This window comes from Pelophylax lessonae, assembly GCF_965119305.1.
Source record: "Pelophylax lessonae genome assembly, chromosome: 10".
NCBI classification, from domain to species: domain Eukaryota; kingdom Metazoa; phylum Chordata; class Amphibia; order Anura; family Ranidae; genus Pelophylax; species Pelophylax lessonae.
In genome coordinates this window covers 166,790,277-166,815,148 of record NC_138777.1, presented here as the reverse complement: position 1 = coordinate 166,815,148, position 24,872 = coordinate 166,790,277, and the positions used below count along the sequence as shown (strand labels likewise).

General features: G+C 44.3%; 1 protein-coding gene across 1 annotated transcript in view; it reads left to right on the top strand.

Moving 5' to 3' along the window:
• Nucleotides 1–5,644: 5,644 nt before the first annotated feature.
• The window catches only part of LOC309566004 (protein lin-54 homolog), a gene marked incomplete at both ends in the record, with an annotated part of 127,388 nt that continues 108,160 nt past the window's right edge, over nt 5,645–24,872 (top strand). Inside the window, 4 exons of the mRNA XM_082271023.1 lie at nt 5,645–5,740; nt 18,492–18,639; nt 23,832–23,905; nt 24,089–24,202. Of these exons, the coding sequence (XP_082127149.1) occupies nt 5,645–5,740; nt 18,492–18,639; nt 23,832–23,905; nt 24,089–24,202 (432 nt within the window). The remainder of the gene's footprint in view (nt 5,741–18,491; nt 18,640–23,831; nt 23,906–24,088; nt 24,203–24,872) is intronic.

Sequence of the window (24,872 nt, the reverse complement as noted above, 5' to 3'; positions counted from 1 at the left end):
GTATGTAAATAATGACAGGAGACGTTTTGAAAAGTTTATTAAAAATCTTCATCCGGTCTTCTCCGCTCTGGTCTTCTTTCCGATCTTCTGGTTTTCTCCTCTCCGCTTTTCTCCCCTCCGCTCTTCTGCCCTCCGCTCTTCTGCTCTTTTGCCCTTCTGCTCTTTTGCCTCCTCTGGTCTTCTTCTTCCTCCGGTCCTCCTCCGACGCTGTCCCCGGTGATTATGCCGGTCTCCGGTCTCTGCAGCTTATTATATAACCATTAGAGGCCCCACCCCCTTATGGCACCGATGAGACCAGAGGAGGCAAAAGAGCAGAAGAGCGGAGGGCAGAAGAGCGGAGGGAAGAGTGGAGAGGAGAAGACCAGAAAAGCGGAGAGGAAAAGACCAGAGAGGAGAAGACCAGAGTGGAGAAGACCAGAGCGGAGAAGACCGGATGAAGAATTTTAATACATTTTTCTACTTGCGGGAGCCTATTGATTTGAATGGAGGCAGAAAAATTGCTGCTAAAAGCGAAGTGGCCAAACGTGCAATAACACAAATTGAAAAAGCTACTAAAAGCACGTTTTTACAGCTGCTTTTTCCTGGCATTAGAAGTGGCTCTGCAGCTCGTTTTTTCTGACGCCCCGTGTGCATGAGGGCTAATACATCAGATTGTAAAATCAAGAAAAAACTTTATATGTAACTAAAATGTAGTATATGTTTTAAACCCAAAATTATACAAATAAATAACAAAGTGCAGCACTATCCAAAATAAGAGCAAAATATTGTATTATCCTATCTCAAACATTCAAAATGTGTGCCATACAATCCATCAAAAAAAGCCAGTGTCAAACAAATAGCGCAGGCCAAAGCCACTAAGGGCAATACAAAACTGTTTATATGTTATAAAAGTTCACAAGTGATTGTCTCAGAACTCTCGTGCTGTGCACAGACAAGTGACCTTTTTGAAAAGTCCTCTCTCTCCACCTTGTGCTACTGAATCTGCTCACCTTAAGCATAGACCTCTTATATTATAGGAGGTCTAATAGCGCTTGTAGACATGTGTTGTTCGTTTCGTTCCGAATAAATATTCGGACACATTTTTACCCCAATTGCAGTATAAACAAAGTTTCCCGAATGCTCCGAATAATGAAACAAAATTTGTCCTCATTTCGGAAATTCGAATTGAAATGTGAATCGAATTTTACATCAAATTCCAGTCGAATTCCAACTGTAAACAAATTTCTGAAATCAAAGACTATGTGTGTTATTAGAGTTCCATTTTGAAAAAAAATCTGTTTTTGTTAAGCCAAAGTTGATTTAAAAAATCATTGTAATCGTTTGATCATTTGATGAAGATTTTTTTTTTTTTTTCGTTTGTTCACATTTAAATTGAAAACAAAAAAAAATCTAAAGTTTTCGATTCGACTGATTCAAAATTGATCGATTCGAACATTTTGAATCGAAAAAATCCGTAAATAGAAAATTAAAAAAAAAACATAAAACGAATTCCAAATATGAATTCCGAATACGGATTAAAGGAATCGACCGAATTTAACAAAATTAAATAACTAGATTAACGAATATAAACAAAACAAAACAAAAACTCTTTTTTTTTTTTCGGCATGCACACGTCTAAGCGCTTGATGAATTTAAGGTGAACAGCTTTCACAGCCAGGCTCAGATGTAGCAGAACACAGCTGCAGTAAAGGGTTAACCTCAAGTCACTCCAGTAGTGAAGCTGTTCAAAAAAGAGAGCAAAGACACGTCCCCCTATCAGTTTTTTTTTTTTTTTTTTTGCTGAAGGGCCATATTCTAGGGGTGATGCTGATTTTTCATTCTGGGGAAAAAGGTGTGAAAAGGAAGGTGGCTGTTTAACACTTCTTTTTTTTATTTTTATTTTCACATTTATAACACAAGCAGAGGCAGATTCGTCAGTTACATACTGAAAAAAAAATAAAATAAAAATACTGTACATTTAGAAAGGCACTATGCATACTCTAAAAGGGTCAAGCTTTAAAAAAAAACATTGGAGTGTACTGCTATAGGAAAAAATGAATATTTCTTAAAGCGTAAGGCTTCTTTCACACGGTCAGCCTCCGCAGGCGGATCCGTGTTGCTAAGCGGGGATCGATCCGCGATCCCCGCTGAGCCGGGCGGATGACAGCTCCGTCTCCGCTTGCAGAGCGGAGAGGGAGGTGTCTCAGCACCCGCTGCCCTCTATGGGGGATCGGAGGAGAGCGGACTGCTTGTCCGCTCTCATCAGATCTGCTCCGCTCCGATTACTGAACGGATGGAAAAATAGGGTTTCCATCCGTCCAGATTTCAGCACAGGATCGGATGCGGATGGCAGCGGGTGTCAGCGGAGGTGACCTCCGCTGACACCCGCTGCCCCATAGAGCTGCATGGAGGATCCGATCAGATCCGCCTAAATAACTGACAGGCGGATCTGATCGGACCGCCCGTGTGAAAGAGCCCTAACTCTGCTTTTGTTGAGAAAAAAACATCTATGTACATTACAAGGATTTTAACAAACTTTGTTGCAGATTTCTACCTATTGTTATTCTGAAGAAATCATTGTTTGTTCCTCTGTGCCTCTGTGCTGAGTGGGTCAAATTGGAGTGGTTTCATAATTATCTATCAGCTGTGCAGCTGCAAAGCTCTAATGAGGAAATCTGCTGGGCCTGCGTCCCTTTAGACGTGTTTCTATTGGGAGTATCTCACCAAAAATGACATTTTTGTTGCAGGGGATGCCAGAAATCTGACTTGTATCTTCTGGGCAGACTTCTGGAAAAATTTATGAGCCAATCACACAAGCAGGAACTTACTTTTCTGGTGTGTGGTCAGTACACATTCTGTGTATAGAACAGCTCCAGGTAGCCATATTGCATTGCATTTTCAGAAAATACAACAGCTACAGATTGAAAAGGAAAGGTCATTTTTAATAACATTCAATTACAATATGATTTGTGTTGCAATTGTATACGCTATATTGTTTTTTCTTTATTTACTGATCCCCCCCCCCCACAAAAGTGGAGTTGAGCCCCGTACACACGTACCGATTGTCGGCCGTAAATATTCGGCCGACGACCGTTCGGCCGATTGTAGGCTTGTTAGTATGATGCTTCCGACAGCGCATTTTCGGCCGAACAGAATCGGTGTGCAGGCATTAAAATTTTTGTTGGCCGTCTCCAGAACGGCCGATTGTTCGCCAGTCAGTACAGATTTCGGCCGACAGACAGCAGATTAGCAAAACTGGGCATGCTCAGAAAAGAAAAAAGACAAGGAAAGTTAACCATCACATGACATCACTTCTGCAGTCGGCTGTTGTTGGCCGACAAAATTCGTGTGCAGTCTTTTGCAGTTTTCAGCAGACACAACAGCCCTGGACAAAAGACGGCCGATCGTTCGGCCGACGATCAGTACGTGTGTACGGGGCTTTACCCTTTAAACTGTGTTGTCAATGAAAGCTGTACAGAGTGGGTTTGTTCTGTTTAGGTATTGTGTACTTTTCTTTTTATTATTTACTCTATTGCTTGGTTCTATATTATGACATAAGCAGATCATTTTCTGTCTTTAGTTGCACCAAAGCCATTACCTGCTTTGAGAAGCATTTTACCAGCTAATGTTACGCCAAGCATCACACAACAAACAGTGAGTCTAGTCTGAATTTATTTTTTACCTATAGTATGATTTGTATTAAAAATGTTACTCTCTGGGCTGTTTTTCAGGGGGAACGTGGGGGAACGCAGTTCCGGCACCTCCAGCACTGAATGTACTGTATGTAATGGCAAGGGATGCTGAGGTGTGCTGCAGGGTCAATTGATGCTGGCTGCTGTGGGATAATAATTGTGTGTGACGGTCTATTGTTGCTGGGGAGGTTTGTTGTTGCTGTTGGGGGATCTAATGTTGTTGGGGGAAGAAACAAAAAACAATGTCCCTGGGGAATTTGAATGGACCAGGCTAGAGAGAGTGAGTATAATAAGAAAATATAGAAAAAGTAGATAAAAAATAGCATTTATTAGACAATTTTAAAATAGACATATAATGAACAATCATTTCTTCTATGAATTCGTTTGGGGAAGGGATTTCAGGCTGGGTTTGGCAAATTCCTGTATCAATCCCCTATCTTTGTATAATGTTGTTGGCGGGGGGGGGGGGGGGGGGGGGGGGTAAATTTTTGCTGGAAGGAATCTACTATTGAAAGAGGGGGTTGATTGTGGCTGCTGGGAGATCTGTTATTGCTACTGTTTTTTTTTTTTTTTTTTTTTTGCGGGGGTCCATTGCTGCTGAGGAAATGTATTGTTGCTGGCTTCAGGGGATCTATTTTACTGCTTTTCTTGTTATCTTTAACAAATTCAATACAAATTACTTCAAAATGGTAGTTGGCTCTGTATTCTCTAAAAGGGGCGGTACTGGGAAGTGCATAGGGGGTGGAATCAAAGGTGCATCAAGATGGGTAGGGGCGGAGACAAGAATTGACTCAGAAGGGGGGGGGGTTCCTGCACCTATTCTCTGAGAACAAAAACCTTGGTTACTTATTTTAGAAAGTTGTGCAAAAAAGAAATGTTTATAATCAATATATTTATGTGCATGGAGCCATGGACTAAAATAAATCTGACAAATATAACTCATTTTAACCACTTGCCTACCGGGCACTTTCACCCCCTTCCTGCCCAGGCCAATGTTTAGCTGTCACACTTTGAAGGACAATTGCACGGTCATGCAACACTGTACCCAAATACAATTTTTATATTTTTTTCACACAAATAGAGCTTTCTTTTGGTGGTATTTAATTACTGCTGGGTTTTTATTTTTTTACTAAAAAAAAAAAAGAAAAAAGACTGAAAATATTGAAAAAAAAATTTTCTTAGTTTTCAGAAAATTTTGTAAATAAGTAATTTTTTTTCCTTCACTGATGTGCGCTGATGAGGCTGCACTGATGAGGTGGCACTTATGGGCACTGATGAGACAGCACTGAAGGGCACTGATTAGGTGGCACTGATTAGGAGGCACTAATATGTCGCACTGATGGGCACTGATATGCGGCACTGATGAGCACTGATAGGCAGCACTGGTGGGCACTGATAGTTGGCACTGGTGGGAACTGATAAGCGGCACTGATGGGCAGCACTGATGAGCAGGCACTGATGGGAACTGACCAGCATCACTGATGGGCACTGATTGGGGTCACTGATGGGCACTGCTGGGGCTTTACTGTAATCAGAGCACTGATGATCAGTGTCCTGATTACCTGTCCTGGTCATCCCTTCGGGGAGGTTCCGCTGATTGGCTCTCCCACCACATACACTGATAGTGTAAGGCAAGGAGTGCCAATAAATGGCACCTCTGCATTTGCATGTTACGTTTATGGCTGTGATTGGATACAACAGATCACATGGGCAAAGAGCCGCGTCATCGGCTCTTTACCGAGTTTAGGGTCGCACTGTGTCTCGCGGGCACGCAAGAGCGCCACCGTTCTGGGTGCCATCGTATGACTTCGTCCCTGAACGAGAGCCGCACCACTCCTCCGTCATTTGATGTTGGGCAGGCTGAAAGTGGTTATACTAGTATTTTTGATGCTTTGTTTCAATAATAAACATATTTTTGTTTTGTTTTTAAAACATATTTGTTTTTTTGTAAACAGTTAGAGACTCCAACCAGGATGTATGAGACAAGAATGGATACCAATGTACATTTTCCAGAGAAACAAGATTGCCCACCTTTGACCTGGGGATCATTCGGATCTGGTTTCCTTATGGTAAATTATTGGCTCTTTGTTTTGAATGGTGGTAAGACTTGGCTTGTTACTGGGGGTTTCAGCCTTTTGATCATCATTTTTCCTCACATTGTTAAAAATGTTTTCCTGTTAAATGTAGAAATGTATCCCAGTGTTAGTAGTAACAGATAACATTTTTACGTTTTTTAATACATCCTATGTTTTGTTAAAGCATATATAAACTCTAAAACTTTTTTTCTCTTACGTCCTCCGACAGTCGCCGCCCTCTTCATATTCGTCACAATGGGGTATTAGACTTTGCTCCGAAGGAGTAGCTAGGCAACAGAATATGTTAATATAAAAGTTTTAACACATCCCACCCCCAGGGGGTGGTCCCCTCAGTCAATACCCTCCTACTTCCTGTATCCATACTCCAGTTTCAATGTCTAGCTTGTCAGGAGTAGCTGGATGTCTCTATGCTGGGGCATTTGTCTCAGCCTTTTCTCTATTCTTTTTTGATTTTGTTTGAGTTTTTTCTCTCTGTTTGCTTAGCTGTTCATTTTGTCAGCGTTAGTTAGTTCTTCTGATGAAGAGGATTCGTGCGGGCTGGGACTCGGGCTGATCCCCCTGGTCGCAGGTTGTGGGTCAGTGGTTTTCCCGGCCTGCCATCGAGCGTTCAGCCAGGTATTGCTCCTGGCACAGTGAACGACCCATCCCTGTTCGGTGCAGGGATGCTTGGTGAGGTGGCTACCTCACTGGACGCTGTGTGGTTTCTTAACCCCGGTTTCGTGCGTCCTGGTTGCGACTCTCCCTGCCTCATGTGCTGCGGTTTGTTCGCCAGTGCGGGTCCCCCACGCCATTAGCAGGTAAGTGAATTTATGTGGGGACCTGTCTGTCGGGGGGGGGGGGGGGGTGTCAGTCTGGGACTGTGTAACCTGCCTCTATTCACACTATTGGGCTCCCTGTCATTCTGCCTGCACGCTGTGGGCTGCAGGAGGGGGGGCTGTGTGGCACTGTGTGTCCGCCTGTTACTGTGTGAAGCGCTGTGTGCTGTGGGGCATGCCTGTGGTCATGTTGGGGGCACTGTACAGCGGTCGCTGCGGCAACCTGCCATGTTCATTTTTACATGGGCGATGTGTTACATCGCAGAGCGGGGAAGCGGCGTTTTCGGTGCCAAGCGCCGCCATTTTGCCTGCATCGCCCCGGCCGCATGTTTTCAATGCGGGCGGCCATTTTCTTGTAGCCTCTCATAGGCTTTACAAGAGCGCCCTGATTGCATCACTTCCTCTTTCCTGATGTGCACCGATCGCAGCAGCAGCTACTACAGGGGTCCCCTCAGGTTTTTTAACTTTCCTATCTGCCTGTATCCATTGCCTGTTTTCTGTGCTCTCCCTGTGGGGGTCTCATTAGGCTTGTGTGTGTGGCGGTGGGCTGCGCTCGCCGCGCTTGTTAAGGGGGCAGTGACCCTTTCTTGTCAGCATAAGTTTTGTGGGGCAATGGATTCTCAGGAGGGCAAATTTCCTGCCACATTGGTGGGTAGCCAGGGGACTGCTGTTTCTCCCCCAGGGGGGGATTTGGCTGTGATTGTGGCTAATCTTGCTGCCCAGGTGCAAATGTTGGTGGCTGCTCAATCCACAAAAAGGTCCAGAGTTTCAATTTCCTCTGGTTCAGAGGGTGATGGTGCGGGGGCTGATATGGCCGGGGTCTCCTTGTCGGGGTCCCGTTCCTCCGTGGATCTTGTGGGGTCCGAGGTGGAGGCTGAGGTTGAAGGGGTGGATAATTCTCCCCCTGGCTCGTCTGAAGAGCTTGCGCTCATGGATGACTTGGTTGCTTCCATCAAACAAACGCTGCGCTTGCAAGATGAACCGTGTCCGCCGGCTGCTTTGGCAGCTTATGGGACAAAGAGAAGGCACAAAACATCGCAGGTTTTTCCCTGCACTGATGATTTTCAGAGCGCCGTTAAGGAACAATGGCGTAATATTCGCAAACCTTTTGCGGTACCCAGTAGGTTTAAACTGCGTTATCCTTTCACGCCCGCTACTGACGAGCGTTGGTGTGTACCACCTCCTGTGGATCACGCGATCGTGGTTCTGAATAAGTCCACTGCGATTCCTGCTGAGGATACCCCGGTATTCCGGGATGCCACGGACAAGAGGCTGGAGTCTCTTGCCCGTCATACCTATTCTATTATGGGTTCTATGCTAAAAGCTCTGTTTGCTTCCCTTATGGCGGCCCAGGCGGTCGCGAGTTGGACGCAGGTGCTTAGACGCGTTTTGGTGGCTGACTCAGCCCCGCAGGCGACATTGGACATGGTGGATCAAATCCATCAGGGTGTCATGTATTTGTGCGATGCGGACCTGGATATGGTTCCGTTGGCCGCACGTGTACACCGTGTGGCGGTGTTGTCTCGCCGTTTGGTTTAGTTGAAGTGTTGGTCGGTGGACGAATCTTCTCGCAAGACTTTAGCCAATCTTCCTTATGACGGTTCTCGCCTTTTTGGCGAATCCTTGGATACACTGATAAAGGGGATCACGGGTGGTAAGAGCACGCTCTTGCCCCAATCCCAGAAGGCTAAGTCGGCTCCTGGTAAGAAGCATGCTTCCTTTCGGCCCTCTCAGGGGTCCTTTCGTGCCTTTCGGCCGCACTTTAAGGGCAAACCGTTCAAAGGTCAGGGCTCTCAAAAGAAGCCGTGGACAGGTAAGCCGAAGTCCGGCCAATCCGGATCCGCTGCCCACAACAGTGCGGCCTGAAGGGGCGCCCTCACCCGGTTCTGGGGTGGGGGAACGCTTGCTCGGTTTTCTACAATCTTGGCTGGCCCGTGTTCGGGACAGGTGGGTTCAGGAAATCGTTCGATCTGGTTACAAGATCGAGTTTCTCTCTCGGCCGGAGAGCAGATTTTTTCCCTCAACTCTTCAACTGTCTCCGGAGCGTTTGCGGGATCTGCACCTGGCGGTGCGGGACCTAAGAGGTCAGGGAGTGGTGGTCCCGGTGCCTCATCGGGACAGATTTCGGGGGTTCTATTCAAATCTGTTCACTGTACCCAGGAAGGAGGGCAAGGTTCGTCCAATTCTGGACCTGAAGGCTCTAAACCGCTTTGTGCGGGTTCGCAAGTTCCGCATGGAATCTCTGCGGTCGGTGGTGGCTGCCCTGGTTCCGGGGGAATTCATGGCCTCCATCGATCTGAAGGATGCGTACCTACACATTCCCATTTTCGAGGGTCACCAGAGGTACCTTCGATTCGCCATTGCGGAGGATCACTACCAATTTGTGGCGTTGCCTTTTGGCCTCGCTTCGGCTCCGCGGGTTTTCACCAAGGTGCTTGCGCCACTGCTGGCCTTGTTGAGGGCCCAGGGCATCTCTGTCCTGGGGTATCTGGACGACATTCTGGTTCGATCTGCGACCAGCCTGGGTCTGGAGAAGGATCTGTCCGTCACGGTGCAGACTCTGCAGGAGTTTGGTTGGACGATAAATTATCCAAAATCGACACTGTGCCCGGCGGTTCGTCTTCCCTATTTGGGAATGATCCTGGACTCGGTCCAAGCGAAGGTCTTCCTACCGGACGACAAAATCAAGCTTCTTCAGGGAGAAGTCCAGTCCCTCAGAGACATTCCGTGCTCATCCCTGCGGAAGTGCATGCGGTGTCTGGGTCTGATGGTCTCGGCTTTCGAGGCAATTCCCTTTGCCCAGTTTCACACGAGGGGTCTCCAAGCGGAGATTCTGTCCAAGTGGGACGGGCGTCCGCAGTCTCTGGATGTCGAGGTTTCGTTGAGCCGTCGCACCAGAAGGGATCTTCTGTGGTGGCTCCAGTCCCCGGCGGTGTCGGGGGGAAAGTCTTTTCGTCCTCTTTCATGGACGGTGATCACCACGGACGCCAGCCTGTCGGGCTGGGGTGGTGTTCTGGGCGTTCTGTCCGCCCAGGGGACTTGGTCGGAGGAGGAATCCTCCCTTCCGATCAACATTCTGGAGTTGCGTGCGATAAATCTCTGCCTTCACCGTTGGACGGACAGGCTGCGCGGCTGTCCGGTTCGGGTGCAGACGGACAATGCCACGGCGGTGGCTTACGTCAATCACCAAGGGGGCACCAGGAATGCCCGAGCGGCTCGGGATGTGGCCGGCATTCTTTCTTGGGCCGAGATTCATGTCCCGGCGAAATCGGCGGTACACATTCCGGGGGTGGAGAACTGGCAGGCGGATTATCTGAGTCGCCAGACCCTGGATCAGGGGGAATGGTCTCTCCACCCGGCTGTCTTCCAGATGTTGTGCGCGAAGTGGGGTCTTCCGGAAGTGGACCTGTTCGCGTCTCGTCTGAACAACAAGGTAAAAAGGTTCGTGGCAAGGACGCGCGATCCTCGGGCAGACGCGTCCGACGCGTTGGTGGCCCCGTGGCACCAGTATCGGCTGCTGTATGCGTTCCCGCCGATCCAATTGCTGCCCAGGTTCCTTCGCAGGTTGAATTCGGAACCACACACGGTGATTCTTGTGGCACCGGACTGGCCTCTCCGGTCCTGGTACGCGGATCTCGTGAACCTGGCGGTCGACGCTCCTTGGCGTCTGCCTCTTCGAGAAGATCTCTTGTCTCAAGGGCCGATATTCCATCCTGCTTTACAGTCGCTGGCTTTGACGGCCTGGCTGTTGAAACCGAGGTCCTGAAGGATAGGGGTCTCTCTCCGGAGGTCATTCACACTTTGATTAACGCGAGGAAGTCTTCCTCGGGGAAGGTCTATCACTGTACTTGGAAGGCCTATTTTGCCTGGTGTGAGTCCAGGGGGTTTTCACCTCGCACTTACTCGGTGTCTAGGGTGTTGTCCTTCCTTCAGACGGGTGTCGACCAGCGTTTGGCGCTGGCTACGGTCAAGGGTCAGGTGTCTGCGCTGGCCGTTCTTTTTCAACGTCCTGTGGCGTCTAACTCTTTGGTTAGTACCTTTGTTCAAGGGGTGCGACATCTGGTCCCTCCTAGGAGGGAACCTTTACCTCCTTGGGACTTGAATCTTGTTCTGTCCGTGCTACAACATGCTCCCTTTAGAACAGATCAGGAAGATCTCGTTGTCCATGTTGTCCAAAAAAGTCGCTTTTTTGGTGGCGATCACTTCGGCTCGCAGGGTTTCGGAGCTGGCAGCTTTGTCATGCAAGTCTCCGTATCTGGTCCTTCATCTAGATAAGGTGGTCTTACGACCTAACCCTTCTTTTCTTCCGAAGAGGGTTTCGGATTTTCAAATCAATGAGGATGTTGTCCTGCCTTCGCTCTGCGCGAAGCCCAAGCATCCGAAGGAGGTGGAGCTGCATTCCTTGGATGTTGTTCGGGCGATCAGGGTTTACCTGAAATCGACTGAATCTTTCCGCAAGTCGGATTCCTTGTTTGTCCTTCCTGATGGACCTCGGAAGGGCTTGGCTGCATCGGCCTCTACCATTGCCAAATGGATCAGACAGACTGTGGAACAGGCCTATGCTTTGAAGGGGAAAGTTCCCCCTGTGCCTGTGAAGGCGCACTCTACAAGATCTCTGAGTACGTTTTGGGCCTGTCGTCATGGGGCTTCTGTGGCCCAGGTGTGTAAGGCGGCGACTTGGTCACACCTTCACAAAATTCTACAGAGGGCGGCGACTGTCGGAGGACTCAGAGAAAGGAATTTTACAGGTAAGATTTTACAAAAATTCCGTTTTTTATATTACAGCTTACCAGTCCTAAATGTGGTGGCTGTAATATAAAAAAAAATGTTTTTATTTCCTTTCTCAAGCTTTTTTCTATTTAGTTTCACCTAGTGATTCTGTAAACAACGCACTACCTGTCCTAAGGTGGCTTTGCTTACTCACGCCACAGAATCTGTGGAGGAAGACATGGTTGTCACCCAGATTGCTCTCCTGATTTAGACCACAACTCATCGTCCACTCCATTATCTAGGGAGGTGTTCTCTTGAAGTTCAGCTGGGAAGGTAAAGGTAGGCAGGAAAACTGATAGGATTTAAAGTGATTTTTAAAAAAAGAACAAACATGCTTATACTTACCTGCTCTGAGCAATGGCTTTGCATAGAGCAGCCCCGATCCTCTACTGGGGTCCCCTGCCGGCACTCCCAAGTCCCACTGCTGCGTCCATTGACACAGGCAACAGGACACGGCCCTGCCCCCCGCTCCCGTCCCGTGTCACAGCTTTTGTTTGACAGCAGCAGGAGCCAATGGCTTCTGCTGTTATTAATCTGGTTTCCTCCCACTTCTTGTTGTGTCTACAGTACAGGAGGTGAATTGAATCTCCTATATGGGACACAGAAGGCAAATAAAACAATAAAAGATCAGTTTATTTTTATTATGTTTTGTATATATTTTATACTTTCTTAGAAAAAATGCAATATTGCATATAAATACCTAGTTATATTTCCAGCCAGCCAGCAAATAGAGCTTCCAGCTCTTTTCATGTGTTTAGGAGACAATCATAAAAGTATAACCAAAGTGTGGGCGGGGCTTAGACGCCCTATTGGGGACGCTGCAGAACTGCACCCACTAATGCCTGAAGCACAGGCCCGGAGCTGCTTTCATGTGAAATCAACATTAAAGCGGTACTCCAAATTAGAAGTGGGTAGCACTTGCACAGTTAACTCTCTTGTTTCGTAAATGTTACACTTAACACTTCTCTCCTTAGAAGACAACACTCCCAGGTGTACAGCATTTAGGGACTGGTACTGCAGAAGCTGTACCAGTCTTTGCCAATCCAGCAGTTCATGTCACCTCTCTCCCAGTGACTAATCCTATAATTGCTAAGGGACACAGGAAATGTTCTCTTCATGCTTATGCTCAATTTCCCTGGGCCCCTCTGAATAGCTCTCTCCCGTGACTCCAGGCTGGGTCCATAGGTACTCTGAGCCGCAGGTCTGGCCCCAAAGTGGGGAATCACCCACTAGTGGGGATGCAAGGCACTGAATCCCCTCCACTACCAGAGCGCAACCGTCATCTTTGCCATGTCACCCATCTCCTGGCTGATTGGCATGTGACACAGACACTTTAGTCCTTAATAACAACACATTAACTTCCTCTGGATAACACTCTGTGTTTTAGACCCATGTTCTGTATCTTCCTCTAACTTGGCCACCTTTTTGTTTTGCAAGCCCTGTTCTTTTGATACCTTACGCATGCACCCCTTTAAGAGACTTCAGACCAATCAAAGCAAGTAAACAAACACAACTCCTTTACTGAGGTAGTTGCTGATAACAGTACAGTTCTCCAAAGACATCTTCAACACTGTCCCTATACAAAGCTCTTCTAGTGCCTCATAAAGTGTGCGTACCTTAGGCAGAAGGCAAGTCCATAAAGCATTCCCTTCTCCGGAAAGTGTCCCTTTAGGCAATAATCCACAAGAGGTAGTAGCAGCGCCTTAGAGTCCATAATTGGCGGTAATCCAGAATGACAGAAAGTCCATAATTAGCAGCTACAAGTCAATGAGTGTCTTCAGACTCAAGACCCTCACCAGGAACCCCAACTGGGCTCCCATCACTCCCCAAAGGGGATGATCACACCAGCAGAATAACAAGCTACATTTTGGCTGTCACAGGGGGCTGCTGATGAAGGGGCTTAGAGTCAGCCTCTTTTATGTGGGTTGACCTGTATGGGGTGAAAAACTTGCTGAAAATACCATAAAAAAGTTAACCCTTACAGTCTGGTTACCTCCAGTTCACTGGTCAACCTGAGGAAATCAAGACATTGACAAATTTTGCACCAGGCTGACTCAATTAACATGAGGGTACGAGCACAGACAGGAAAAACAAGAACTCACAAAGGAAGACATGATAACTCTCTTGTAGGCACCTGCCTACAACTGGCAATATTTTTTTTAGTTTTTGATAGAGTGGAGAGGGATTAGAACATCTGTCAGTTTTTTATGCTGTCTGTGACCCCGTTATGGAGATTCACCTGTTTACTGTTACTATTGAAATATGAAAATAAAAGGAAATCCTGTTTTTTATACCAAAACAGGAATATAGAGAAAATTGTCCAATGGGGTCACTAGTCCTGCTGACCCTGGTGTTAGCCCAGGATTCCCTCACTTTGGTACTTTGCAGGGATTTCCTCTCATACCCTTTTTTTTTTTTTTTTTTTACTATGGGACAGAAATTAAAAGGAAATCTCCCCAATAGGGCACATATGGGAAAAAAAAAAAAACATGACTTGGGTGCCAGAAACCAAAAAGCAAGCTACTCACTAGGGGGGGAACCTCTGGGTGAGTCTAGGATGGAAAAGGACCTGGGGGTACTGGTAGACAACAGGCTTGGCAATGGCATGCAATGCCAAGCCGCTGCAAGCAAAGCCAACAGAATACTGGGATGTATAAAAAAGGGGATTCACTCCAGAAATAAAGAAATTATTCTCCCACTCTACAAGACTCTGGTCCGGCCACATCTGGAGTATGCTGTCCAGTTCTGGGCACCGGTCCTCAGGAAGAATGTTCTGGAACTGGAAAGAGTCCAGAGAAGGGCAACAAAAATAATTAGGGGAATGGAGGACATCAGCTATGAGGAAAGACTACAAGCACTGAACTTATTCTCTCTGGAGAAGAGACGATTAAGGGGGGATATGATATCAATGTACAAATACTGTACTGGCGACCCTAGCATAAGGAACAAACTTTTCAGAGAAAGGGAATACAATAAGACACGTGGCCACTCACTAAAACTAGAGGAAAGGCGGTTTTACCTTAAAGTACGTAGGGGGTTCTTCACTGTCAGAGCAGTAAGGGTGTGGAATTCTCTTCCACAAGCAGTTGTATCACCAGGGAGCATTGATAGTTTAAAAAAACTATTAGATGGGCACCTTAGAGACCACAACATACAGGGGTATAAAATGTACGGTTAACAGCAAACACACACACACATCATAGGTTGAACTGGATGGACTGATGTCTTTTTTCAACCTCACTAACTATGTAACTATGTAACTATATGACAGAGGTTATAAACCCACCTTACTCGGTTCAAAATGAAAAATGTTTTGCTTTTAGTTCTACTTTAATAGATGTACCGTTTTCTGAAAAATCAATAGCAAAAGCTCAAGTGAAAAGTCGGAGCATTGATTGCTCTCCCCCCTCTATCCTCAATGCAAACCGCTTCTGCAATGCAATGTTCTCTCTTCAAAAAATTGAAAATGCTTTCAGATTTCAGCAAGCTGTGTCATCAATGCACTCCATTTTAAATGTTTTCTTGTAAAACAGATATTTTATCTAAATAGAGATTTAAGACATCAGTTTCAGAATGTAAGTAAAATTGACCCCAAACATTATTATTTTTTAAGGCAATATACAATTCTCTTGTACAATTTTCCTTGAGATTTACCAAAACCTTATAATAGAAGGTCAAACCTACACACTTTCAATTTGTATGCAATCAGGCAAGCCTTTGCAGGACATAGTCGCACTACATAGTTGATCGTATATCTAAAGCAAATTAAATAAGAAAATTGGATAATGTTTTCACTTTCGCTAGGTAAATTAAATAAAGCTATGCTGACTTTGAGCATTCAATGCAGATGTATGAGCAAAAAATCCTTTTTTTTTTTTTTTTTTTTTTATATATTTCCTTAACAGTGATTGGGTATCCACTTAGCTAGGTAGTAAAAATGAATTTGGCAAAATGAAAATTCAACTGCTAAAGCGAATATGCTCTTCTTCCTTAATAAATCAACCCCAATTTCTCCTGGGAGAAAAAAAAGAGAAAAACTCTGGTACTAATAATACTATGTATTATTATATTATAGTAATCTATAGTAATCTATGTACAAAAACTTTGCTATACAAATGTGACAAACGTGTGCTGTAGAATTATCTCCTATGATCGTAAGTGACATCTAGTGACAATAATACAGCCTTTTTCCTGATTGAGGAATTGAGAAAAAATGCATTATGACCATTGGATGTCACTTACCATCATAGGAGCCAATGATATTACATGAAATGCCACAGGTTTTGTTGAGGCTATGCTAATGTTTGTTACAGTCATAGAGTAAACATTTTTTATGAAGACCCCCTTAGTGGAATAAACTACACCAAAAACCCCACACCCTCGGAATGAAGAAAAAGCAAATTCAGACAAATTTTGCTTAAGCAACACAAAGAGGGAGTTTACACTGAAATCACTCCACTAATCTCTTTTTTTTTGGCTCCTGGCTCCACCACATGACATCTTAGAGCTGCAAAGGAGGTTGGTGTTGAAACACTTTCCAGATGTTCAGTAAGCCCACCATGTGTCACCGGCTGCGGGTCCCATTCTGATTGATGTTTGACTAATGAAGTGTCTCCAAGCATATTATATCAGTTTAGTACTGGCCTGTTGCGTAAAGGGCTCTTGCCCATCTGGACCACCCCCTCCTGTGCCTCACCATTGGTTAGAGAGTTACCCATCATAGTCACGGACCAAAACCTATGCAGAGAAGGTGCAAAGAGACAGGCCAGAACCACAGTAACCATTAGATAGAGTCATCTTTTGCATGTCAGCATTTTATTAATTTTCAATCAATGCAGCAACAGACTTACAAAGGAGTACATTAAAAATCCTAACAACAAATTATAGTAGTAATAAAATTAATACTGAAGTTTAGGTATAAAAAAAATCTCTATAGTTGTAGTGAGCTAACGATACCCATAATGAAGCATGCCCCCCCATTGTGCAGGCGACTATGTCCTGGACAAATCTTCTGTGCAGGGATGTTCAGTCCAGTCCTCTTCCTGCTGCAGGTTTTCTGTGAAGCAGCTACAGTATCTACCAAAAGTTAGTACACCCCTCACATCTTTGTAAATATTTTATTATATTTTTTCATGTTATAACACTGAAAAAATTACACTTTGCTAAAATGTAGAGAAGTGAGTGTACAGCTTGTATAACAGTGTAAATTTGCTGCCCCCTCAAAATAACTCAACACACAGCCATTAATGTCTAAACCACTGGCAAAAAAAGCGAGTACACCCCTAAGTGAAAATGTCCAAATTGGGCCCAATTAGCCATTTTCCCTCCTCTGTGTCATGAGGCTTGTTAGTGTTACAAGGTCTCAGGTGTAAATGAAGAGCAATCTGTGTTAAATTTGGTGTTATCACTTTAACTCTCTCATACTGGTCAGTGGAAGTTCATCATGGCACCTCATGGCAAAGAACTCCCTAAAGATCTGAAAAAAAGAATTGTTGCTCTACATAAATATGGCCTAGGCTATAAGGAAGATTGCCAAGATCCTGAAAATGAGCTGTAGCACAGTGGCCAAGACCATACAGCGGTTTAACAGGACAGGTTCCACTCAGAACAGGCCTTGTTATGGTTGAATAAAGAGGTTGAGTGCCCTTGCTCAGCAGTATATCCAGAGGTTGTCTTTGGAAAATAGACATATGAGTGTTGCCAGAATTGCTTCAGAGGTTAAAGGGGTGGGGTTGAAGGGGTGGGTGGGGGTCGGCCTGTCAGTGCTCGGACCATACGCCGCACACTGCATCAAATTGGTCTGCATGGCTGTCGTCCCAGAAGGAATCCTCTTCTAAAGATGATGCACAAGAAAGCCTGCAAACAGTTTGCTGAAGACAAGCAGACTAAGGACATGGATTACTGGAACCATGTCCTGTAGTCTGATAAGACCAAGATAAACTTATTTGGTTCAGATGGTGTCGTGTGTGTGTGTGGCGACAGCCAGGTGAGTAGTACAAAGACAAGTGTGTCTTGCCTACAGTCAAGCATGGTGGTGTGAGTGTCATGGTCTGGGGCTGCATGAGTGCTGCCGACACTGGGGAGCTACAGTTCATTGAGGGAACCATAATTGGCAACATGACATACTGAAGCAGAGCATGATCCCCTCCTCTCATAGACTAGGCCGCAGGGCAGTATTCCAACATGATAACGACCCCAAGCACACCTCCTAGACGACCACTGCCTTGCTAAAGAAGCTGAGGGTAAAGGTGATGGACTGGCCATGCATTTCTCCAGACCTAAACCCTACTGAGCCTCTGTGGGGAATCCTCAAACGGAAGATAGAGGAGCACAAGGAGTGGAAGAGGACTCCAGTGGCAACCTGTGAAGCTCTGGTGAACTCAATGCCTAAGATGGTTAAGACAGTGCTGGAAAATAATGGTGGCCACACAAAATATTGATACTTTGGGCCCAATTTGGACATTTTCACTTAGGGATGTACTCACTTTTGTTGCCAGTGGTTTAGACATTAATGGCTGTGTGTTGAGTTATTTTGAGGGGACAGCAAATTTACACTTTTATACAAGCTGTACACTCACTACTTAACATTGTAGAAAGGTGTCATTTCTTTAGTGTTGTCACATGAAAAGATATAATAAAATATTTACAAAAATGTGAGGGGTGTACTCACTTTTGTGAGATACTGTATGAGCACCTGCTCTCTTCTTCTTCCTCCATTAAGGAACAATCTTTTATTGCTTTCACTGACTTTAACATGATCTAAGAATGAAGGGGAGAATCCATTGACTCAACAGACTCTTTGCCATTCACAGATTGTGTTACAGGCAGTGAAAGCAATAAAATATCTTTTGTCAGTGGAGGAGAGGGAAGGTCCTCCTCAGGAACATTTTCACAGCAGCTTCACAAAAGACCTGAAGTTATCAACCCACATGGTGCTGGAAGTTCAGAGGCAAGAAGAGAACTGTGCACCCTGCACATAAGATTTATAAAGTATCAAGCTGCCTGAATAACGTGAGATATACCTAACTACAGGTAAGTTAGCTTACTAAAGAATTTTTTTTTTTTTAGCTAAACTTTAGTGTTAATAATAATAGCATAACATACAATAACAATAGTACATTTCTGTTTTATAATTTCAGGTACTCTATCAGAATAAAGATAATACATTGCTATATGAATCTCAAGGTGCAGAAGAAAGAGTGCACCAGATTTTATCTTCATCAAATGACCCATTTCCTTGCACATCTCTAAGTTCAGCAAAAAATGAAAATACTGGATATTTGCCAAGTATGTCTTTTAAAATGATCAATTCTGAAAGGGGACATATGTCCATGAATGTGGAAACCATGGAATCTCATTCAAGTTGGAAACCTTAGTGAATCAGTCCTAATTTTTTTTTTTTACAAATCACAATTACCCCAAAACACCACTGCATTGTCCACATATTTGATAAATTCCACAGTGGAATCCCAGTACAACAATAATAGATGATTAGTGGAATATAGTGTGACAATAATGAGGTTTGATAAATCCCAAACTGAGTATTCAAAATGTGGAAGTACTGAACACAGTGTCCCTCTTATATCTCCAAAATGTGCAAGTCAGATAAGAAAAAGCCCAGGTTTAAATATTATACCTGTGGTGGAGACATGACAAATTCCACATAACCCCCCTCTAGGACACAGCTCAGTTTAGGACAGTGACATAAAGCAGAGAATGTTGAAAACAAAGTAGGATGTCCTAAATATCTGGTAGCATCATAAACATGTACTTAGAACAGTCTGCAAAGCCTCTTAATGCAGCTCGGTTGTAAATAACCTGTTGTTAAACAGTTTTGAAGAAAATGCACATCCTGGCCTGGTTTTTTTTAACTATCAAAACCCACCTCCGGTTCATATTTGTTAAATCAGACTGTAATGGCTATACCTTCATAAAACATGGTTTTACTGATGTATAAGAACATAACAATCAGTTAGATATCAAATATATTATAGTGGGCAAAAGGCTGATGTCAATCAAATTGTAATTTCATTCCATTCAATAACATGTTGGTTGTCAGACTATAAAATCCCTGTCACCTGGAAATATAGATGTACAAACCTGATTCCAAAAAAGTTGGGACACTGTACAAATTGTGAACAAAAACAGAATGCAATGATGTTGAAGTTTCAAATTTCCATATTTTATTCAGAATACAACATAGATGACATATCAAATGTTTAAACTGAGAAAATGTATCATTTTAAGGGAAAAATATGTTTATTTTAAATTTCATGGCATCAACACATCTCAAAAAAGTTGGGACAAGGCCATGTTTACCACTGTGTGGCATCTAATCTTCTTTTTATAACAGTCTGCAAATGGCTGGGGTCTGAGGAGACAAGTTGCTCAAGTTTAGGAAAAGGAATGTTGTCCCATTCTTGTCTAATACAGGCTTCTAGTTGCTCAATTGTCTTAGGTCTTCTTTGTCGCATCTTCCTCTTTATGATTGTAACGCTCCTGCGTTTCATGTATGGTGTGGATTTTCAGCTGCAGAAATATTCCACTTCAGTAGTCATGTAAGAGAGATGCTGAGATACCATTCCCAACCTCAATGACTCATCATGTGTGGAAGGTCTTAATTCAGCTAGTAAATACACACACTCAACAAGCTGGTTCCTAGAGTGACTTTATGTATGTAGTAACACAGTGATGAAGATTTAAGAGACAGGTTGAGTGGAGGTGGTAGGTGACAGACACTTGAAGGTAAGACAGTAGCAGATGGATGCAGGTAGGTTTAGCAATCATGTATGGTAGCAGATGACAGAGTAGCAGGTGGACATACAAGAGAGATCAACCCAGTGCAGGAATAAGTAGCAGTAGTCTTAAGAGCTAGCAATCTAGATATGCAGATGTGATAAATAGTCTTTACTATGCAGAGCTAGATAGTGTAAGCTTAGTATAAGTTTATAGAGGGTTCCCCTGCGGGGTACTTAGCACTAATAGCAATACAGCCGAAGGTTGGTTCAGGAGGAGCGGATGATCCGGAAGCGGGATGCAGGGATCAGCGCAGCGAGGTTCCGTCAGCGAGGTATGCTTGCAAGCACGAAAGCTTCAAGCCAAGTTAGCATCCAGGTAAGGGTGTTTGAACGAACACATGTGAGTGAGAACCGGCGCTTTAAATAGCCATCTAGTCCGGCGCTGAGTGATGACAGCTTCAGTCTTAAAGGTGTATGCGCACCTTTCCAAAAGAGAATGGTGGGGCGCATACACTTGTGAAAAGAGTAATTTAGGGTACCAAAGGTACCGGAACATTACAATGATGCGCCAAACGTTTTCAATGGGTGAAAGATCTGGACTGCAGGCTGGCCATTTCAGTGCCCGGATCCTTCTTCTATGCAGCCATGATGTTGTAATTGATGCAGTATATGGTCTGGCATTGTCATGTTGGAAAATGCAAGGTCTTCCCTGAAAGAGACGACATCTGGATAGGAGCATATGTTGTTCTAGAACTTGGATATACCTTTCAGCATTGATGGTGCCTTTGCAGATCTGTAAGCTGCCCATGCCACACACACTCATGCAACCCCATACCATCAGAGATGCAGGCTTCTGAGCTGAGCGCTGATAACCACTTGGGTTGTCCTTGTCCTCTTTAGTCCGGATGACATGGCGTCCTAGTTTTCCAAAACTTCAAATTTTGATTCGTCTGACTACAGAACAGTTTTACACTTTGCCACAGTCTATTTTAAATGAGCCTTGGCTCAGAGAAAATGCCTGTGCTTCTGGACCATGTTTAGATATGGCTTTTTTGAATTTTTAATCTTTTTTTTTCTTTTCTTTTTTTATGGGGGGCGGCGCCCCTGCGCCCCCTATAGACAGGCCGCCACTGACTGCCACTCTGAGAGGCTCTTTTTATACCCAATTATGTTGCAAATTGGTCCTCCAGCTGTTCCTTATATGAATATTGTATGAATATTTAACTTTTCCAGCCTCTTATTGCTACCTGTCCCAATTTTTTTTGGAATGTGTAGCTCTCATGAAATCCAAAATGAGCCAATATTTGGCATGACATTTTGAAATGTCTCACTTTCAACATTTGATATCTTATCTATATTATATTGGGAATAAAATATAAGTTTATGAGATTTGTAATTTAGTCCATTCCTTTTTTACTCACAATTTGTACAGTGTCCCAACTTTTTGAAATTGGGTTTGTAGTTAGAATAATTACCATTAACCGGTTGCCGACCGCCGCACGACTATATACTGCGGCGGTCAGCCCCGGCCAGGCAGAGTGACGTATCGGTACGTCACTCGCCTGTCACTGACTTGCGAGCCTATAGCGAGCGGGCGCGCGCCCGCCGAGGCGCGCGCCCGCCGCGGCTCGTTCACAGGCAAGTCAGTGCGTGTGACCGGCGGACTCGATGTCCGCCGGCCACACTACGATCGCTCCTGTGAAGGGAGAAAGACAGAGCAGCTTGTGTAAACAAGCTGCCTGTCAGTTCTCCCTGTGTAAAAGTAAAGATCTGACCGTTCTACTATGTAGAACGGTTGATCTTTGCTTTTACACCAATAGCAATGTCCCTACACAGTAGAAAGCACGCCCCTAGGACACACTTAACCCCTCCCTTCCCAATAAAGTTAACCCCTTCCCTGCCAGTGTCATTTTTGCAGTAACAGTGCATATGTATAGCACTGATTACTGCAGTAATGTCACTGGTAACCCCAAAAGTGTCAAAAATGTCAGTCAAGGGTCCGATCTGTCCGCCGCAATGTCGCAGTACCGAAAAAAAAATCGCAGATCGCCGCCATTACGCGTTAAAAAAAAAAACACCAAAAATGACAAAAATCTTTCTCTTTGTTAGTAAACGCGATAACTTTTGCGCAAACCAATCAAAATACGCTTTTTGCGATTTTTTTTACCAAACATAGGTAGCATAAAACAAATTGGCCGAAAAATGTTAAAAAATTTTGATTTTTACTTTTTTTTTTGGGGAATTTCATATAAAAAAATGTGAAAAATATTGTTATTTTTGCAAAATTTACGCTCTTTTTTTGTTTATAGCGCGTGATCAAAAAATCGCACAGGTGATCAAATACCACCAAAAGAAAGCTCTGTTTGTGGGAAAAAAAGGACGTCAAATTCGTTTAGGTACAGCGTCGCACGACCGCGCAATTGTCCGTTAAAGTCACGCAGTAAAAAATCGCAAAAAAACCCCTGGTCCTTTAGCAGCCAAATCCTCCGGGGCTTAAGTGGTTAAGGGAGTGTGTGCACATCAGCACCCCTATATCACACCACGCAGGTTTTGTGATTGTGAAGGGCATGGGGATGATGTGAAGGAGGCCTGAGAACACTACTCTGAAGGGAAAACTGTGAAGTGAAGTGGGGGACTAGGATGTGTGGGGAACTGAGGACACAGGTGTAAGAACAGGATTATGATATAAGAAAATTTTACTGATCAGTCCTCCGTAAATTTTCATTTAATACCCCTGCTCTAGAGGGTCGACAAAAATCTGCAGTAATAAGCAATTGCAGCTCATGCAATTTTTGACATTACGAAGGAATTCTAAGAGTTTGTTATGAAAGCCAACGACTCTAATACATCAGACTGTAAAATCAAGAAAAAACTGCATACGTACTATAATTTATATATACTGTGGGTATAGAAAAGAATCTCCCCACGCAGTTTTTGTTTTATACAGCTGTACTCTCTCATCCATGTCTTTATGGACCTTGCTTTGTGCACTGGTGCGCAGTCATATTGAAACAGGAAGGGGCCATCCCCAAACTGTTCCCACAAAGTTGGGAGCATGAAATTGTCCACAATGTCTTGGTATGCTGACACCTTAATAGTTCCCTTCACTGGAACTAAGGGACGAAGCCCAACCCCTGAAAAAACAACCCCACACCATAATCTCCCTCCACCAAATGATCTTGACCAGTGCACAAAGCAAGGACCATAAAGACATGGATGAGCGAGTTTGGGGTGGAGGAACTTGACTCTCAACCCGAACATCTTTGGGATGAATTAGAGCGGAGACTGCGAGCCAGGCCTTCTCGTCCAACATCAGCGCTTCACCTGACAAATGTGCTTCTGGAAGAATGGTTAAACATTCCCTTAGACAACTCCCAAACCTTGTGGACAGCCTTCCTAGAAGAGTTGAAGCTTTTATAGCTGCAAAGGGTGGGCCAGCTCAATATTGAACCCTACGGACTAAGACTGGGGTGCCATTAAAGTTCATGAGCGTGTAAAGGCAGGCGTCCCAATACTTTTGACAATATAGTGTATATTTAAAAAGCCACTTTATAGAAAGATTGTAAAACACCCATTGGGGTGTGCTGCTATGGGACAACATGAATATTTCTTGAATTGTGTTATAAAGGAATGTTGTGCATAGCTGGTTTGTTCTGTTTAATTGTATTAGTACTTTTCTTTTTTCATTATTTATTGCTTGATTCTATATCATGACATAAGCAGAAAATCTTTTGTTTTTAGTTGCACCAAAGCCATTACCTGCTTTGAGCAGTATTATACTAGCTAATGTTATGCCAAGCATCACACCACAAACAGTAAGTGGAGTCTGAATTTATTGTTTACCTATAGCATGACCTATACTATAGCATATTAAATATGTTACTTTTATTTAGAAAAATGGTGAAAAAAGGTTGACTAAAATAAATCTGAAAAACAACCCATTTTAAACTAGTATTTTTTAATTTTCCTGTTTTAAAACATATTTGTTTTGTAAACAGTTAGAGACTCCAACCAGGATGTATGAGACAAGACTGGATACCAATGTTCCTTTTCCAGAGAAACAGGATTGCCCACCTTTGACCTGGGGATCATTCCAAATTGGTTTCCCTATGGTAAAGTACTAGCTTTTTTTTTTATGGTAGTAAGACTTGGCTCGTTACTGGGAGGTTTTGCCTTTTGGTCATCAATTTCCCACACTATTAACCACTTCTGGACCGAAAAGGATCTGCCCCCTTAATGACCAGGCCATATTTTGCAAATCGGCACTGCTTTTCTTTAACGGACAATTGCACGGCCAAGTTTTTTATGGTAGTAAGACTTGGCTTGTTAAGGCCCGTACACACGTACCGATCGTCGGCATACAAACGTCGGTGGACGAAGGATCTGCCGATTGTACGCGTGTTAGTATGGTGCCTCCGACAGATGTCTGCGCACAATCCGCGGACAAAAGTCTTTCGTGCAAACATGAAAATATTTGTATGCCGACACCAGAACGGACGATTGTTCGCCTGTCAGTACACAATTCGGCCGACAGACCGCAGATTTGCAAGACTGGGCATGCTCAGAAAATAGAAAACACAGGGAAAGTTAACCATTACATGACATCACTTCTGCAGTCGGCGGACAAAATTCTTGTGCTGTCCTTGTGCTGTCTTTGCACTTTTCAGCAGACACCGACATCCCGGGGAGAAAAGAGGAACATTTGTAAGCCGACCATCGGTACGTGTGTACGGGGCTTTACTGGGAGATTTTGCCTTTTGGTCATCAATTTCCCTCACTATT